This window comes from Uranotaenia lowii, unplaced genomic scaffold (assembly GCF_029784155.1).
Source record: "Uranotaenia lowii strain MFRU-FL unplaced genomic scaffold, ASM2978415v1 HiC_scaffold_374, whole genome shotgun sequence".
In the NCBI taxonomy this organism is placed as follows: domain Eukaryota; kingdom Metazoa; phylum Arthropoda; class Insecta; order Diptera; family Culicidae; genus Uranotaenia; species Uranotaenia lowii.
In genome coordinates this window covers 1-19783 of record NW_026598283.1, presented here as the reverse complement: position 1 = coordinate 19783, position 19783 = coordinate 1, and the positions used below count along the sequence as shown (strand labels likewise).

Sequence of the window (19783 nt, the reverse complement as noted above, 5' to 3'; positions counted from 1 at the left end):
CGGTAAAATGTTACTCTTAAAATATTTGCAGTGTTTAAGAACTTTGAAAAAAAAAATCAATTACATAAAGTGTCATGTTGTCAGGACGTATAAATAAAATAGCTTATTTCTGAGTCAAAAAGGTCAAGTAATACTCCATCTGAGTGCAGTCTAATCCGACAGCTGATTAGAATTTCTGTGTAAATTCCACGAAAGTTAAGCATTATTTTAGACCTTTGAGCCCTCGGCTTCGATTTTTTCTTGGGATTATGATTTTGATTACATCTATTCAAGGAAAAAGTAGAGAAAATTGAGGTTGCCTCACATAATTTGCTGTAACTTTGTCAAATTTCAAGCTTTTATTTAAAAAATTTCGTGAGATTATGTAAAAAAAGTTTTAGAATTTGGAAATTTTTTATTAACACTACACGTACCGGAGGCGGTCAAATGACGGATTTTGAACTTTAAACGATGATTACGCCCTATATAATTTTTTTTTCGCAAATTTAGTGACAGGACTATTTTTATTTACAAAATGCAAGTATTTTTGCGTTTTTCGTTTTTTTTAAAGTGTTGCGGTTTTCGAATATCGCATGTGGTATTCCTATTCATACCGTGAGCGGTCAAATGACGGCAAACACCGTTTTCGCTAAAACCCCCTTGTTTCTCAACCGATTTTTAAGTGCTCGAAAAAAATTTCACTTAGTGCGTGAGAAAGCTGAAGTTAGAAGCTATATGTTGCACATATGGAACATCTTCTTTTAAATATTCTAAGATCATGGCCACAAAAATGTAAAAAAGTATTTTAAAACACGTACTTTTCAATAAATCAACCGCCAAAGCTGTTCCTGTTACATTAGAAAATTTCATATATAGAGAAAGTTAGCTAAACAAGCTAATCTTTGAATGCTAAATTTGCATTTTGATACGAATCTGAATTGTGTTTTTTTATATATAATGCTAATGTTTGTATTCTGCAGATAAGAACACATGGTCATCTTATTTCGATTATAACAATGCGTCCATGAAATTATGTTTCATTTAAAATGTTTAATTTATTTTGAGTTTAAATAACGTATTTTTTATTATATTTTAGCAATTGAGCCAGACTGTGATTAACTTTACTTGTCAACATTTTTTTTTTAAACCCGAGCATGTTCAAGAAAAAACTGGAATGTTTACCCAACAACAAATATACATGATTCCGGGATACTTCTGTTTTAAAGTTATCCTCTGCTGATGTAAATGATTTTTACAAAAACAAAAGACAAAATTCCAAAGAACGAAATGAATATGAGATTAAATGTGGACAATGTAGGAAATCATATATCGGTGAAACCAGCCAGTTTTTAGAAAAACGCATAAAACAACGACAACTGTAAACAAATAAGCACAGGTTTAGTACAACAAAGTCTTGAGAATGGACATTTGTTCGATTTTGAAAACACCAAAATTTTGGAAAGAGTTACTGGATATAACGCCAGGATAACAACCGAAACGTTTTATATTAAGTTAAGAGGTGACGATATTGTAGTCAATAGACAAAGTGATTCACTGAATTTTCATTGCTAGATTAACACAGACACTGACAAACAAATGTAAACGAAAAAAAAACAGACTGTCCAAAATCAAAGTAGTTTAGACGATGGCCAGTAATTTGTAAGTTCCTACTAAAAATTAATATTAAGATTGAATGTTTAAAGAAAAATATAATTTTAGTGTCCACTGAAGAGAAGCGAATGCCATAGTAGCTCGAAACGTCTGGACAACTGGTAAATTTTGGTTTTTGATATTAAAACTCGCCGAAAAAAGACGATAAAATCTAAGAGCAAATTTGAGTAAGGAAAATCCCCCATTTTCTCGAACTTCGATGGACTATTTTATAAAAAAAAATACTCGAAGATATAACTTTTTTGTGACGATCTTGAGGAGCAAGAATCTTTTAAGAATAACATGTTTTCAAAGTGGAAAATTTCCAGCAGATTCTTCTCATCAAGTTGCTGATTTGCTTGTCTGATTGTGTAATAATTTTTCAAAATGCTTTGCTACACTTTTCAAAATAAAATTATATTTTAAAAAATTACTTAAATTTTATTGCCAATAAGGCATAATTTTAAATCAAATTTTAACATAATCCACAAGCAACCAATATAAAATGAGAGTTGCAGCAGGAGTTTCGAATTGCAACACAAATATAACTTAATCTAATATTCTGAATCTTGCTCTATAAATTTGTGTTAAAGATCTGATAATTTTAATCTGTTTGGAGGTTCTCAAATTAATCGTATGCAAACAATCTAACTTATAAAATATGGTTGTTTTTGCTTGATATGTTCTGGATTTATGCTAAAAATCTGATAAGAAAGCACCCTCCCCTGTCCATCCCTTCACCCCCTGCTGAATGGATGTTGTGATCTTTAATAATCATACCCATTTTTTTCGTTCCCAAAAATCCTCTCATATCAAATATAGTTCCATTGGTTGATAAGTTTTTAAGCTTTACAACAAAATGTATATGGAGCTTCTTCCTTTCTTCCCCTCTCAACACTGTAAAGCGTATGAGTCTTTAACAATCGTGAAAACAAATCTCGTAACTAAGTACCTTTCCATGCCATATTTGTTTCCATTTGTTGGCTTTGTTAGCATAAATTGAGAACTAATGCTAAGAAAATTATATTGGGCTCACCTCCCTTCTCCCATGTACTTACTCACTGAAAGAAGGATGGTGTGTCAGATAATCATAGAATCATACCAAAATAGTTTTCCATGTAAGGTTTTGTCCATTTCTCGAATTTTGTTAAAAAAAAGTTAAATGTAAGCCTCCTCTTCCCTTCCTATATTCCTAATTCTATCATACTACTGCAAGAAAGGAATTGTTTCACATAGGAAAATTGAATTTGATGATATACCATCACTTGCCAAATTTGGTTGTTATTTGTGTAGTAAATTTTTGAGTTATGCATAAACTTGAAAGGAAGTACCGTCCCCCCTTCCGTTCTCCTCATTGAATGGAGGGGTGAGAACCTAATATTCATAAAAGTATTTTTCTTACTCAAATACTTTTTAGGCCAAATTTGGTTTCATTTGCTCGATTTATTCTCGAGTTATGCAAAAAATTGTATGGAAGCCGCTGAAAAAAGGTGGGGCTTCAATTTATTATTGAAACATTTCTCGTATCCAAATACCCTCACATGCCAAATGTGGTTCAATTTGCTCGATCAGCTCTCAAGTTGTACTAAAAATTGTAAGGGAGACCTCTCCTCCCCCTTTTCATCCACACCTCTTTAAAGGAGTGAGGTATACCAAATATTCATAGAAGCATTTCTCGTACCCAAATATCGTTCCGTGAAAAATTTGATTCCATTTGCTGTTGTAGGTCTTGAGCTATGCAGTAAAAGTTGTATAAAATCCCCATCCCTTTTTCTCTTCCCCGCTGGAAAAAGGAAGGGGTCTCAAACAATCATTAGAACATGTTACGTTCCCAAATACCAACCCATGTCAAATTTGGTTCCATTAGCCTAATTAGTTTTAGAGTTATGTAAAAGATTATAAAATAGATCCCCTCCCCCTTTACATCTCCCTACTGGAAAGAGGGAAGGGTCTCAAATAATCATTGAAATATTTTTCGTATCCAAATACTTTCCCATGCCAAATTTGGTTCCAATATCTTGATTAGTTTTCGAGTTATATGAAAAATTGTAAGGTAACGCCCCTCCCCCTTCCTCGCTCCAAAATACCACCCCATGCAAAATTTGATACCATTTGCTTGATGGGTTCTCGAGATATGTAAAAAATTGTCTTTTGTTTGGGAGGTCCTTCCCACCCTTCATGAGAGAGGGAGGGATCTCAAACTAAAATATGAACCTTCCCCTACCTCCAATACCCCCACCTGCCTAGTTTCACGCAAATCGGTTCAGTAGTTTCCGAGTCTATAGGAAACAGACAGACAGACAAACAGACAAACAGACAGACAGACAGACAGAAATTCATTTTTGTATATACAGATTTGTTTGACTTTTTGCATTAATAAGCCCGACGTATAAAAGTGCATGGCTTATCTCTAGAGCTCGAAATTATAGTGAGTGTTCTTTCAAGTTATTGGCTACAATTTTTGATATACAATTTTTTACTCTCTGGTAAAGTTTTCCAGCTGTTTTGAAAACTATTTTTTCATGGAAGTCTATGTTTACCTTTTTTGTGTGCACTTCTATTTTCTTGAAATAAATATTCCACTTTTCTAAACTATCGAGTAACTCAAGTTTATATGCTCCAAAAGTTAAAACGATACATGAACTCGTAGATGAACTAGAAGCATTTTCGTGAGATGATGAAAATTGTTATATGTGTTAAGTTAAAGAAGACTTGATCCTTTCCTAAAGGAGGCTTGATCCTCAATTCAGGGTGCCCTGACCTTAGGCAAAAATTATCCGAAATCCAAAAATAAAAGGTCCGTTGACTATTTTTTGCCATATTAGGTTTCATTTCAAAATTTGCTAGTATCAGACCAAGAGAACTCTAAAAGTTTGTCTACTGCCCTAGAGTCATTGCATACTTTAAGGCAATATTTTCTAGTTTTTAGATTAATACAGTATTTTGAGTATTTTGAACAGATAATTACTGGATAAACATCAGTTATTGGACAAATATTAGTTATTTCGTGATAACCAATGATTCCGGAGGAGTAGTCAGACTTCCTATAATTTTATTTAATAGATAATATCAAACGGGAATAATATTCACTTACCCATGTTTATACTGTGAATACCGAGTGAATTTTAGGAATTATGTTCGTCAAGTTATGTCGTGAGACGGAATACTATGTAAATAAAAATAAAATAAATAATGTTTATACAGTAAAAATATCAGCTGCATCCGAAAATGAAACATATAAAACCAGTTGGTCAGTATTTGGAATACACTAATAATATAAAATAATGTTTAAAAAGAAAGTTATGTTTATTTTACTGTAAAAATGTACGTCTCGATAGCCGAGTCTTCTGCGTGGTGACACGGTTATCTCATAGACCACCTGAGGCGTGGGTTCAATTCCCATCTTGTGGTACTGGGTGTTAAAAGATGATTTTAAGTTGCTCACATTTATTCAGTCTGTAAGCCTAAATCAGCTAAGACGGTGTATTTATTTAAAAAAAAAATATGCCTGCTCTATTATGAATAATTAGACACAGTGTATGTGTAAAAACTAGATTTACTAAGAATGAGCTAAAATTGATCATAGGACTACCAGCAGCTCACATTCCAAATTTAAGCTAGATCGAATGCCGAAAAGAGTTATCCTTAAGTCTGAAGTATGAATTGGATTTTATGATATTTTTTGAGAGGACGTGAAAAAAATCGTGTTTCAAAAATACTTTTTTTGAACAAATTCTTATAAATACATAATAATGTTTCTACATTTCACATTGCTCTTTTCAGCAGTGTTATAAACCATAAAAAAATAACTTTCTAAGTAAATCAAACCTTCATAGAAAAAACAGCTGCAAATTTGAACTCTCGCAGTATGTTACTTTTTTCAAGGTTCAACATTTTGCCCTTTGAATTGTATCCCATGACTCGTTCGGCGTTCTTTTTTTTCATTTTTTTCTGGTAGCTAGCAAAATTGGCTGATGCACCATCCCGTAAATTGACCGACATGATTGGATTCGGCATGCCGTCCGCCCATCCAATTTCCGCATTCCCTCGCTGCTGGAATTTTCATTTACTGAGTCAGTTCAGTTGAGCGGATATCTTAATGATACATCCATCATCGCCCGGTGGAACAGATGTTATTTTTTGATTTCTAGATCCTGTTACCACTCTCGGAAATTTGACTGGGGTTGAAACAGAGCTGAAAAAGGAAAGGAGAAAAAAAAACCCGTGAAACGGATCGCTTAATTTCACGAGGGCACTCATCTTTATGCTGCCTTCATCCCAACACCCGATGCACAAACGACTGAATCAATCGAGGATAATTATATCACCCTTCCTTTGGCTTGCGGTCAAAAAGTTTGCGCTTTGAAATTAGCATCCATCATGACCGGGAGGCAGCACCAGGGTAAACTGGACCCACACTTCAATGAGAGCGTACTATTTTTATCAATTGAACACGGTATGAAACCACAAATATTTTGGCTGATTAATCCATTGGCTCAGCTCTGTCTAGCAATCGGAGATGGATTTTGGCTTTTCTGTGCACACGCTGAAGCTCCGAGGAAATGTGATCATCTTTTGGCATTCCCGAGGTGATTGAAAGTGGGGTGGATTATGTTTACAGTTGGATGGAAATATTGACACAGGAGGATACAAAGCAAAATATTACCCCATTAACGTTTCCAAAATTGTTGAATGGTTTATACTTCTGCAATTAAGACTAATAACCTTGATTTATACGTTTGATTTAAAGTTATCAAAATTAAATCATTTTGTGACTTTTTTTTTTCGTTTTTTCACCCGCAGGAGGATGAGGAGCAGCGGTTGGCCATCATGCGCAAAGCATTCCAGATGTTCGACACTACCAAGTCGGGCTTCATCGAGACCATCAAAATTTCCACCATCTTGAATACGCTGGGGCAGCAGTTCGACGAGGGTGAACTGCAGGCGATGATCGACGAGGAAGATCCGGAGGACACCGGGAAGGTGAACTTCGACGGATTCGCCAGCATTGCCGCCAACTTCCTGATAGAGGAGGAGGATGCCGAAGCGATGGAAAAGGAACTGAAGGAAGCCTTCCGGTTGTACGATCGGGAGGGCAACGGTTATATCACTACTAGGTGAGATGCTCTATTTACTTTTTTTTGTTAGAAACTACTGGAAATTAACTGAAGTTTTTTTTGCATCAGATTTCTAGGGAGTATTTTGTTACATCCCATTTTTCTTAATTTTAAGATACATTCCATTTTGTACCCAGTTGTTCGTTTTAAATCCTTCTTCCTTTTGAAATATTCCAAATCAGGAAGATGAATTTTGTGTCCAACACAATATATTCACTTACTTCATAATTCTTTAAAAATAAATCCTCTCTAAACTGTACAATGCACAATTATAATCTTATTCAAGATAGCAATATGTGTCATTAGAGGAAAACTTGAGAATTGAGTACAATTTCTAAATTGAAAGTAGATTGTGATATTAGCTTCTAATTTATGTTTGGAAACTGATTATAAATTAAAGATTTCATGATTTTTTTTTTAACCGAATAAAATCCTCTTTTTGTAGTAAAACGAACATTGTTCAGAAATATTCCATTTGACGGACGGTTCTTTCTAAAATCATTCTTCATTATGTGTCTTGGAATAGAGACCTCATTTGACGGTACCGTATAACGGGGTAAGATTGATCATCGGGGTAACTTTGATCAACATGAAATTTTTCCACATAATCATCAATAACTAAGTCTTTAGTTAAAGTATCTTATCAAAAGTTTCTACGTGTGGTTTGTTTTTAAAAATTTCAAATGTAAGTAAAATGTAATTTCAAAATCTTGAAATATTTATTTTTTCGAAGGTTCGCAAACAAACACCCTTCCTGATGGAATCAAAGCGTTAAGAAGCAGCAGGTTGATTTATATGTGAGTTCTCATTTTTTCATTAGTAACTAAATGCATAATTTTGGTGTAGTTTTTTTTTTTTTTTGTTTTTTGAGGTTAATTTTTGATATTTCAAAAATATGGACATTTTCCAAAAGTACGCCAGTCTAGGACAAAAGCCTAGAATTCCTATCAAAATGTAAAGTTTGTAAGAAAAAATTAAACGGGAATAGTGTGAGGGCCTATGAAATAGAATAAAGGTAAAATTTCATTTTATTTGGTTAAAATTTTATAAGTAATTTTAAAAAATAGCGCCTTAATTTATGCAGCATCATTGTCCATCTTTCGGTTTTAATTGTTGTTCGGCCTTAACACATTAAGGACCGTGATGTTGTTTTTTTTACCCCGAAGAAATCTGAACCAAGAAACACTGAAATTCAGCATTGTATATCTTAGAATTCACTGGATCAAAAGTTACTTATTTAGTATCTTTGGGCCACCGAAAGTGCTGTGTTCCAATTTGTTTCATGATTAATTTCATATAATTTGAGTTTTTCCGAACTGCCTTAGCAATTGATAAGCTTGCATTTGTAAGTATTATGAAAGTTTTTTGTATCCTTTATGATCAAGAAAACTCGTTAAAACCGTCAAACAGAGACTGATCAATGTTACCCCAAAGCATCAAATTCTAAACAAAAACGAAATCGATTTTAATTCAAATTTTGAGTTAGTCGTGGGTGAAGTTTATTTCAAAAATAATACTTTCATACGATAATGATCGTTACAATAGCAGATCGGCTCAAATGTTCGTTGTTTTATATTAAAATTCGTATTAAAATACAAATAATAATCACTGAGTTGGACTAATGAAGTGTTTAAAAAGACACGCTGATCTGTAGAACCTTATACAACAATTATAGTTAAATGGTATGGGATGCGTTTGAATAAAAAATAATATAAGTTAAAACAGAATTTATAAAAAAAATAAGGCAAAGAAGCACGAAAAAGTTTGCAGCAAAATATATGAAAAAATGAATAACTCAATAGGCATTAGACGAATCGAGACAGTTTTCGGCTAATTAGCTTAGCTTAGCTTAGCTTTATTGACTACTCACATCCACCTGAATCATTGAACCCGCAATGCTCCAATATTAATCCAATATTGTTTAATAATGATATAATCATTAAACTCTCTTTTTTCTTTACAAAATGCATTTCGAAAACCATGATCGCAGGCGTGGCTCAGTAGAACAAGTTCCACATCGCCAATGGTTGCTACTCCGTGATTGACCGAGGCCATCAATGTTGTACAAAGGTCAAACGAATAGTACTTGGGATTAGTGACTCATTCTCATTGTACAAAACTGATGCTCTCTCTTTGAACATCAATAACGGCGCCGGCCACGTCCTAGTAGTCAATTGATAGTTAGGAAAAATATAGAAAGGGATGAAAGATAGAACTTTGCGCTTTAGGACCGAGGTCACCTCTGCATCCTAGCAAACAATTTTTTTGGAGCATGGATGGAAGGATATAATCAGGAAACACTTTTGACAAGTGTGATTTAGTTTATGAAATTGTACTCCTGAAATTGTTGTTTAATGGAAATACCTGAACTGGTACAAGTACAATCCTAACTTATAGCCACATTTTTCGTTTTTCATGATACTTTTCAACACATCTAATTATCAGCCATTTTATCGCAATATTTTCACTCAAAATATCATACTTTTTCCTTAAATGATAGAATCATAGTTTTATAGAAGCTGAGTTGATATTATTGTCGTTTTATTAATTTCTTAATGCTTCTCTGATCTCGGCCTCATACTAGTTTTCTAGTTTGGATTGAATGTATAAGCAAATATCACAACACGCATTGGATCAATATTTTTGTTATTAACCTGAGATGAAATATTTCTTCGATCAACGTCATTAATAAGAAGCATTTTAGAATTGAAATATTTTTATCGAAAAAGTTATGTTAGAAAATGTTTTTTTTTATGGAGAAAACATGATCAAAAAATAATTTAAGATATGTTGGACAATTTTGTTAGGTTTTCGTGCAACAGCTAGTCAATGTTCTGATATGATTACTTTAATGTAGCATTAATATCTACTACAACCTCTTCATAATTGCAAAAATTATTTGTAACGAATAAAATGGAATCAACAAACAGTTTCATTGAAAAAAAAATTCTTTTGATTATTCTTTAAAAAACCTTAACTCCCAAAAATGTACAAACTTAATGGAAAGAAAACTATTCGACTTATAAAAGAATTCTTTTTAATTCATTGCATTCGTAATAATAATGGCAAAAAAAATCCTCCTGTTCAAATTGCTAGATTCGAAAATGTTAAACAGGGACAAATGTATATTGAGAAAAATCTCTCATAAAAAAAAGTTCAATCCTCACGCAAATCTTCAGAAAAAATTTAGGCGCCTCAACGTCTTTAGATTTAAAGCACCAGTTTTCATCCACCTTTATGAACATTCTTGTGCCAAACTCCTTTAAATCAACTATACAAGGCACAGTCAGTTTCTTTTCGTATGCACTCTGTCATAATAAATTTGACTTATTGTGCAGCAATGTTTATTTTGAAACTTCAGTCTTTCATTAGAATTGGTTATGCGGTTTATTAGTACTATCACAACGTAACTTGTTTGTTAAAAAAAAACTTAAGAAAACAGAACAAAATGTATCCTCTTCAAACTTAAAAATCAACTGATTTACTCAAAGAATGCCAGAAAAATAATGCAAACGCAAACGATTGTGGAAATTCCATCAGAGATAATACAAGCCGTGTAAACTGTGCAACTAATAGCTGTTACCGATATTGATTTTTGCAAAGCGAAATGACACAATCTAGTTAAATCTCCTCCTCCTCATCTTCTCCTAAAATCAAAACTAGAATTTTCCACCCTTTGCAGTTTATCATATCTGTACGACGTCACCGAATGTTATTTGAAAAAGAATTTAAAAAAATACTTAGCTGAAAAATCCTTAGCAATGCTTTAAAAGATAGAGTTGTAAGTTTCGCTTCTTATAATTGGTCACATTTCCCGGTCCAAGATAAACCATTCGAATCCAATCGTCTACAGCCCATCTTCACTCTTCTAGTTGATCTGTCCACAAATTCTAAAGCAGTTTTTTTTTCAATATTCTTCGAGACAAAGTGGCAAATTTTCGAAAAATTTGCGAAGCTTGAAATTTTGACGTCAGTTGAGGCCGCCGACTACTTTGATCTCTCCGAATCGAGACAGTTTTCGGCTAATTTTCGAAATAGTTATCTCAAATAAACCCCTTCAGCCCACGATTCGATTTTGAAGCTATATTTTGTGAACCTTATCAAAACTCAGTCGAAAAAAGTAGAACAGATTTTTAATTATCATCAATTTTGAAACAGCCAATTTCTATGAAAGAATAATAAAGGGTATAACTTAAGGTTGCCAATTTTTTTCAGCACATTTCCGGGCCGGACAAATCGGGGTCATTTTATCTAAAAACCTGGAAAATCTAGGCATTTGATTTAAAAACTGTCGACCAAAAATCCTGGCAATATGAACTTTTTTTTTTTTTTTGTTTCGATTATAGTCGTTTTACCATCATTATGGCATTCGCGACTTTATCAACGTTGCAGTTGGCGGATCGTTATTGAAAAACTTATCCGGTACAACTGTGTTCGATATTTACTCTTGGGCTCGAACTCGCGGACATCGGCTCAGGAGGCAACAGACTTGCCAACTGAGCTATATCACAAGCCCAATATTTTATATTTTATAAAGTAATCTTCAAAAACAGTCATAATTCAATTTGTCAAAATTTAAAAGCGCAAAGCGTAAGTGAACTTCATTTTTTTTTCTTCATCATAACTTATCTCTTTCGCATTATTTACATGTTTGAATGGTCGCAGAACTATCTTCTCAACTTTTTTAAGCTACCCGGTAGTTTCCTATTTGCTGGACTATGGTACATTTAATTTCACGATTGATTTCAGGATTTGACATGGCAGAATAAAACAAACAATTTTACACTGATTATTCAATAAACATGGGGTCAACTTTTTACGACACACAAATTATGCTTCGCTTGAAAGCGCTGCGGAAAATCGAAGATTTATTACGACAAGTGAAACGGTTTGTGACTATAATATGTATACCTATAGGAATATCTTCGATCAGCACGCTTGCTAACACCAGTCGTCACTCATCCGGGAAACCCAAGGAATGTGAATCTCCGAATCACCCTCCCTGCCTATTGATCCCCCTGGATTTTCCGATGCATCCCGAGCGTTTTGGAAAAGATAAATCTTAGCGGTGTGACTTTAACGGGCGGCACTTGGTAGAGTGATGCTCGAATAAACATCGCTATACTATTTGCCAGAGGTCGAGAAGCTTAAGAATTAGCAAGAAAAAAAAACTCTCTCGGTTTGACCAGTGTCGGTCGTTTTCTTCTCGGCTGAATGTGTGAAGACAAGTGGCCCCCGGGAGGATTTTTGGAGGCCAACATTCCAAATCGTACGTCGTCTACATCACCGGCCGTTGAGTTCGGTTGAGTTGAGCCGCCGCCAAGAAATCGAAGACGACTTCGAGTGGTGCTGATTCCTGAGGTTTTTTTTTTCTCACTTTCCTACAAACCAGTGATATCTATGCTACGCGAGCTCTCCGTGGTCCATCACTTCTTTTCCGATGCTCTAATGCGATGAAAGCGTCCAATAAATGATGGACACGTCCTCGCTGCGAGGAAAATGACAATTTTACACCGCAACCAAAAGTGACGAGCAAATGTTTTCCACCTGATAATACGGCGCTAAGACGAGTTTTTTTAAGAGAACGCACGTTTTTTTTTTTTCAATTTTCAACCACCTTGCTTGCCACAACGGTTCAAATCCATCTTCACGTGAGCTGTTCGAACGAACATCACACTTGAAATGTTTTACATTTTAATGACGTGGTCTGAGTGGATCCAGCTTTCTTCCCGTCTTGGAATGTTTTCTCTAAAAGAAGCATGAACCCCTCCCCATCCATAGGATAATCAGCCAGATAGGTTCCTCGCCGAGATCTCGTCAGCTTCCATAAACATCTGTCGTTGTTGGCAAATCTACTGCTAGTCTAGGATCTCCTCTCCCCACTCCCCAAAATCTAGTGTATGAGTCAAGTGTACGGCCAAATCCAATTCCCATCAACCCTCCTGGCTGCTGCTGCTGGTATAATTAAAACCGGCGTGAATGGAAGTAATCAACTGTGCGTCTTCATCATTAGTGTCACAACCGAGAATCGGGACGAGCGTCTTCGCTTGTTGATACATTTATGATGATTGGTGGTCATCCGGTCCGGTCGCCGACAGCATCAAATATTTGTTGTGGAATGTCGAAATCAAAACAATGTAAATTTCGAAGAAAAAAGTGGTATTTAGAACATCAAAGGACAGAATCGTAGGCAAGGTAGAAAAGGTGATTTCAAAATTTGGAGAATAAGTTGGCAAGTTGAAATATTAATATTTCATCAGGGATAACGTTTGCGTTATGAATCGAAAAAATGCGGAAAATTCCAAGTTATTAACGCCATAATTATGTATGTATAGCGAATCAACTAAAATGAAAAAATGTACTCTTGCTTGGCCAAATTATGTTTTTTTGTCTTTGATTTTTGTTTTAAAGTACAGTGAACTTCCTCTCATACACAAACACAAATCATAATACACATATAATATACGGCGTATTACAGGACACGACACCTAACGTTCTTACTAACATAAAAGGATTTAAAATTACCTTTTTTGTCGACCGGTTTCGGGCTCGATGTTGCCCATCTACAGGACGATGTCCGACTCGGATTATGTTGCATGTTTAGATTTTGTCACATGGTCGAATTTTTTTGCATGGTCGGATGATGTTGAATCACTGGTTTATGTCACACGGTTGGATTATATTGCATGGTCCGATTATGTCCAGGCTTGTAAGTGGTCACCATCGTTTGAATTTTTCCGGAGACAATCACCACACATCGTTCGTGACAATCGTGGAGAGCGCAATCGTTTGATCGGAGAGCAAAAAAATGTCAAATGAAATTTTGATCTTTGTTGTGGTTAGTCGTTTGACTTTCATCCCTCTTGCGTAGATAATCGAGATAATCATTCCACATTGTTCGACCAACACATCCAAACATCACCCGGCGCTGCAGAGTGGCGAATTTTTTTTCAACAGGAGGGAGTGAATAGAAAAGATTGCATTTGCTTATTGAGTCTGTAAGTTCTGCTGCGTGAAAGAGATAGGCGATGTCGTAAACTGTCGGGAATTATGGTCGTTTGACCATCAAATTATCCCTCTCGTGTACCAAGACACGAAATTTCGTTCGACAATCACACAAAGAAGAATCAATGTCGTTTCGTTTGATGGTAGTCAACTGTTCGGCAAGTTTTCGGTCGCATTCGTTTGATGGCACGAACAATGAAACTGATTAAAGCAGGCTGTGCGACTGTCAGAGAAAATGTCGATGGTTTACAAGTCTGATTATGTCACATGGATGGATTATGATGCACGGTTTGATTTTGTTAGACAGTTAGATTATGTCGCCGGTCCAATTATTTCACATGGTGGGATAATGTTGCATGGTGCGTGTAGTGACCGGATGACTGATATTCCTAAACTTCTTGACTCTCAATCGATAGACAGTTCAAAAATTGAACAACGCGTGTTTCCTCATCAAATATATTTTCTCAACTGACGGTTTCCTTCCTGCGTTCACACTTGCATAGCAAGTGCAAGATATTCTTTTCATTCGAGATTTCACCAACACATTTGCATTCTCAAACTAGAATCTCTTTTTTCGAGCGTGTGTAGGTGCACGCATTCTATGGGGCACGTTCATAAAGACTCTTCACTTTAGCGTTACGCCCTAGCGGGCCCTAGCTATTCAATTTACACACTGATTCAATATCATTCATTATCGTTTACACTGCATTCTAGAATTTATATTCTACCATTATTCCTAATCCCAACATCCGCCTCCTTGCCTACTCTTAAAGTGTCTATACATTATCATAGAAAAAATAAATTGTTTTATATTTTGTAGGTGAAATTTTTGAAAAACAAAAATGAAACGAGCAATCAATTTTCTAAATTAAACAGAACATAAAATAAATATTTTATTTTTATATAGATTATCATTCGAAAATAAATTTAAAAAATATTTCAACAAGCTTTAGTAAAGAAATGACATGACATCTATCTCAGCAATTATTTAAAACATGATAAGATATCAATTGATTTAGATGGTTTATAATGATCGTTTATAAATATTATTTTCTAAATGTTCTCTCCTTCATCTTTATTAATGTTTACTAGATGTTTAAACAGTGAAACAAACCTTGGAAATTTTTCTTTTTATAAATTAATTTATTCATTTATTTTAAACTTTTCGCAAATTTATACAACTCTATTAAAATAATACATTTAAATTTTACCTCGATTTAGAAGTTCATTTTTATTTTATGCACCCATATCTTTGAAAGACGGAGCTTCTCGCTAATTTTTCGATTTTCAAAGTTCTATCCATTCCTGAATCTCTAACCTGATTTTCTTACTTATAACGATCCTACTCTTATCGCATTTCACAATTTTCTTTTTATTGTATAAAATGTGGGATCGCGAAACGTCTAAATTTGAATAAAGTGCTACAAAACGGTATTTTTTCTTATATAACTAGCTGACCCGTTGTGCTTTGCTACACCTTCCAGAAATAAATGTAATTTGTAAAAATTTATTCAAATTAAGATTTTAGAGAAAACCTCATCATACTTCAGAACCAACAACTTTGAAATGCAGCTGCGGTTCTGAATTGCAATTCAAAGATGGTATATATTATTTACTGAAACTTGATCTCTGAACTCGTTTTTTAAGATCTGAAATTTTTACTCTGTACACAAAAAAAAACCTTTTTAAATATGGTCCCTTCTTTGAAAAGCTCTTTATCTTAAATTTACATGGGAGCTCTCCCATCTTTTTCAATTTTGTCCCCCACTGCTTGAAGAAGGTAGGCAAATTTAACCGGCTCGATACCCAAACATCATGGTAATGAAAAATATATTAAATTAGTTATGTATTAAATACAGTGCAAATTTCTTTTTTTTCTAAATAAATTTACTACGTATAACATGTAAATATTTAAAAAATATCGGTTGCATCACTAAATAAGTTCTCAGCGTTTTTTTTATTTTCTCTTTGAAAGTCAAATATTTAAAAATGTTGGCAAAAACAAATTTCTAAGTTTACATTTGTTCCGTTTATTGGGGCAAGTGTCAATGCAAAGCTTATTTACAGATGCGTCAGAGTAATGGCTTTAAAATGGATTTAATACGAATTCCTGTTTTTTGTTCTATCAAGTTTCACTGATATATCTGCAGTATTCCTGCAACATAAATTTATGTTTGCTACTCCACTTTTAACGAATGCTGTTCAAAGGGAATGACCTTCATTTACAAAGACTTTTATGAATTTTCAATATCCGCTGCAGTTTCAACATTCGGAATACCCCTTCTGGTCTTTCCAACATATTGAATCATTTTGAAGATTAATTTCAAGTTCGAAGTTTGCCCTTGCCCCACCTTGTAAGTTGACAGGAAGGAATATTGTTTTTAACACTTTAAGGGTAAACTAAAAATTTCTCTTAAAAATTTTGCGTCCAGTTGAATATTAGTTCTAAAGTCTCGCTTTCAAAAAACGAAGCGGATCAAAAGTCTTTTTCATGCAGCCATGTAACACAAAAACACTTTTCATGTTAAGTACGTACTTGAATTGGTATGTAAGCAAAAATTACGATGGTTTTTTTCAGATTTTTTAAAAATAAAAAGCTCCCATTTTCATTTCTAAATTCGTTTCAGTTGTGTATTTGGGCCGAAGTAACAATTTCTAGAAGAAAACATTATCTTTAATTTTTTTAACAGAAAAAGTTGAACGTTTGAACATGTTCTAATGTTCCTTGAATGAAAAGTCGAATGCTACCTACATTAACACGAACTACATATGGAAGTATTTTTGCAAATCTTTCAATTGGTTTTGATTCGATTGATAAAATACCAATCCGTGTCACATCTAGGCGTCATTTATTACCACGTTCTGTGTACAAATCAAATAAGCAAGAAAAAACACATCTAGGTTGCATATCGCCCCCACGTGTTTGAGAAACAGGTGCCTTATTGTTAAATTTTCCAGCAATCAATGAACAGTGTGCTTTGGTTACTATCCTCTTGCGACGACGTTTGCTCGCCCATGGAGACGAAAAACAAACCCCTCAAAGAAAATATGCTTGGTTGAGAAATACGCGCCAAAATATTCCTACTGATCAGTATGCTATGCCTGGGTTACTTTCCTTTTGCGACGTTGACTGGCGACGCCTCGACCATAGAGACGAAAAACAAACCGCCCAAAGGAAAAAAAAATCTCAAGAAAATGGATGTCATGACTTTAATTTGTTTCGAAAAACTACAAATTTTATATGGAAGCCTCTCCTTCCTTAAGTCGGATGAAGTTTTGACTATTACAGAAACCATCCCCGGCCTCAAAAACCCTCAGATGCCAGTTTTGACGATGATCGGTTCAGTAGTTTCCGAGTCTATAGGGAACAGACAGACAGACAAACATTCATTTTTATATATATAGATAGATGAGCTTTTTTTTAATCCTTCACCTTTTCTTACCTTACCTTACCTTCCTTACCTTACACCTAACATTACCTCCTAATAAATCATCATTTTAGTTTAATCTACATAAATAACTTTTCAAGATATACGGAACTAAATAAGCTAATCTATACTATTCAGAATAAAGTCATTCAAACATTCGAGGCAAGAGTTTTATTCAGTTTTGTTTTTCAACAAGAAAACAAATACTTCTTCTTTTTTTAACTCTCTCTGGCCTTTCGTCGGCAGAGTTTCAAAAACTTTACGTTTTTTTGAAAACAATCATTCAAAATGTGTACATTTTACTCTCTAACCTTTCGTCGGTAGAGTTTCTTTCATTTCCAATCATCAGTAACCTTTTACCTTACATCGGCAAAGATTTATTCATTTTTCGTTTTTTTTTCCTAAATAATAATTCCATCAAAATAATTTCATACCTGGTTTTACTCTCTCTGGCTTTTCGTCGGCAGAGTTTCATGAACATTACGTTTTTTTTAAACAACCATTCAAAATGTTACTTTTTTTGTCTCTAACCTTCCGTCGGTAGAGTTTCTTTTATTTTCAATAATCAGTAACCTTTTACCTTCCATCGGCAAAGATTTATTCATTTTTCGTTTTGTTTTTTTAAATAATTAATCCATCAAAATAATTTTATACCTGGTTTTACTCTCTCCGGCCTTTCGTCGGCAGAGTTTCATAAACTTTACGTTTCCCAAAGACAACCATTCAAAATGTTACTTTTTTCTCTCTAACCTTTTGTCGTTAGAGTTTCTTTTATTTTCAATGTTAAGTAGCCTTTAACCTTCCGTCGGTAAAGGTACATTCATTTTTCGTTTTTTTTTTTTAATTAATATCCACAAAAAAATTATATATATTTTTTATTCTCTCTGGCCTTTCGTCGGCAGAGTTTCTTTAACTTTACGTTTTCCAAAAACATCAATTCAAAATGTGTACTTTTCTCTTCTACCTTTCGTCGGTAGAGTTTCATTAATTTTCACTTCTCATGAACCTTTAATCTTCCGTAGGAATAAAACTTGATTAATTTTTTAATTTTCAAAAGAAAAATTCACTAAAATATTATGTTTCTACTGTGACCTCTTGTCAGCAGAGTTTCAAAATACGCGCTAGCGGACCGTTCCAAATAAAAAAATATGCATTTGTCAGAAGATCAAATCAAATTTTGTTGTCATTGTCATCTTCAATCACCATTATCACCTATGCGTCAATGTATTCAAATTCATGATACTGTAATGTTTTTTCTTACCTTCATAACCGAGAATCTACAATGAGGAAAAATCACTCCAGAACCAAATTTTCGTTTTTTTCATCAACTTATTCACTCAATTTTCTCATAAAATTTCCACCCCAGAAAAATTTATAATCTTCATTTCGATCGCAATTAACTTGCACTGGGAGTGTTAACTGCGCCATTGTAGTGACCGGATGACTGATATTCCTAAACTGCTTGACTCTCAATCGATAGACAGTTCAAAAATTGAACAACGCGTGTTTCCTCATCAAATATATTTTCTCAACTGACGGTTTCCTTCCTGCGTTCACACTTGCATAGCAAGTGCAAGATATTCTTTTCATTCGAGATTTCACCAACACATTTGCATTCTCAAACTAGAATCTCTTTTTTCGAGCGTGTGTAGGTGCACGCATTCTATGGGGCACGTTCATAAAGACTCTTCACTTTAGCGTTACGCCCTAGCGGGCCCTAGCTATTCAATTTACACACTGATTCAATATCATTCATTATCGTTTACACTGCATTCTAGAACTTATATTCTACCATTATTCCTAATCCCTACAGTGCGGTTAAGCCACATGTTCGAACTATGTTGCATGGTCAAATTGTGTTGCTTGGACAAAATATGTTGCATGACCCGATAATGTTTTATAATAAGAAAATAAAAAAATAAAAAAATCGATTTTTTGAAAGTGTTAGACCCTACTCCCCCCCCCCCCCCCCCCCTCCCCTAATCTTGTTCTACATCTCATACTAGGCATGTTCTAAGGAAAACTAAGGTTCTCTCGTCACTCCGTTTGTCCTAATTCCACTGTCAAATATATTACCGAATTACATCTGTTTCGCACTTCATCATTCACTCAACCGGTGCGACTTGGCTCCTCCACGATGATTTATGCATACAGCTTCCTTCCTAAATTTGCCATTAGCTGGGGTAGAATGATGTCGCACCCCGATGTGGGGTTCTGTTTTTCCGTTCGACTGATACGATCCATTGAAAATTTTCCCCTTTTTCCCAATTTCTCTCTTCGCAGCACATTGAAGGAAATTCTGGCCGCTCTGGACGATAAGCTGTCGAACGATGACTTGGACGGAATCATCACCGAAATCGATCAGGACGGATCCGGAACTGTTGATTTCGATGGTATGCTCTTTGTTGTCTGCTATTTGGAGAAAAACGTGTATGCTAATCTTGAAACTTTTCTTCTTTTTGTAGAATTCATGGAGATGATGACCGGTGAATAAATCCACTCGATACGGGTCAGTTCAACTGTAGCATGGATTAACTCTGAAATGAAAAGAAAACACCAACAAAAACCGACATAGCGAATGTAGAGTGTTCCCGCTTATCTAAG

General features: G+C 34.5%; 1 protein-coding gene across 2 annotated transcripts in view; it reads left to right on the top strand.

Moving 5' to 3' along the window:
* The window catches only part of LOC129760030 (troponin C-like), a 35660-nt gene extending 15886 nt beyond the window's left edge, over positions 1-19774 (top strand). For both annotated transcript variants that reach the window (XM_055757610.1, XM_055757611.1), the window contains exons 2-4: positions 6433-6746; positions 19463-19572; positions 19645-19774. In XM_055757610.1, the coding sequence (XP_055613585.1) occupies positions 6433-6746; positions 19463-19572; positions 19645-19673 (453 nt within the window). In that variant the 3' untranslated portion in view covers positions 19674-19774. The remainder of the gene's footprint in view (positions 1-6432; positions 6747-19462; positions 19573-19644) is intronic.
* Positions 19775-19783: the final 9 nt, after the last annotated feature.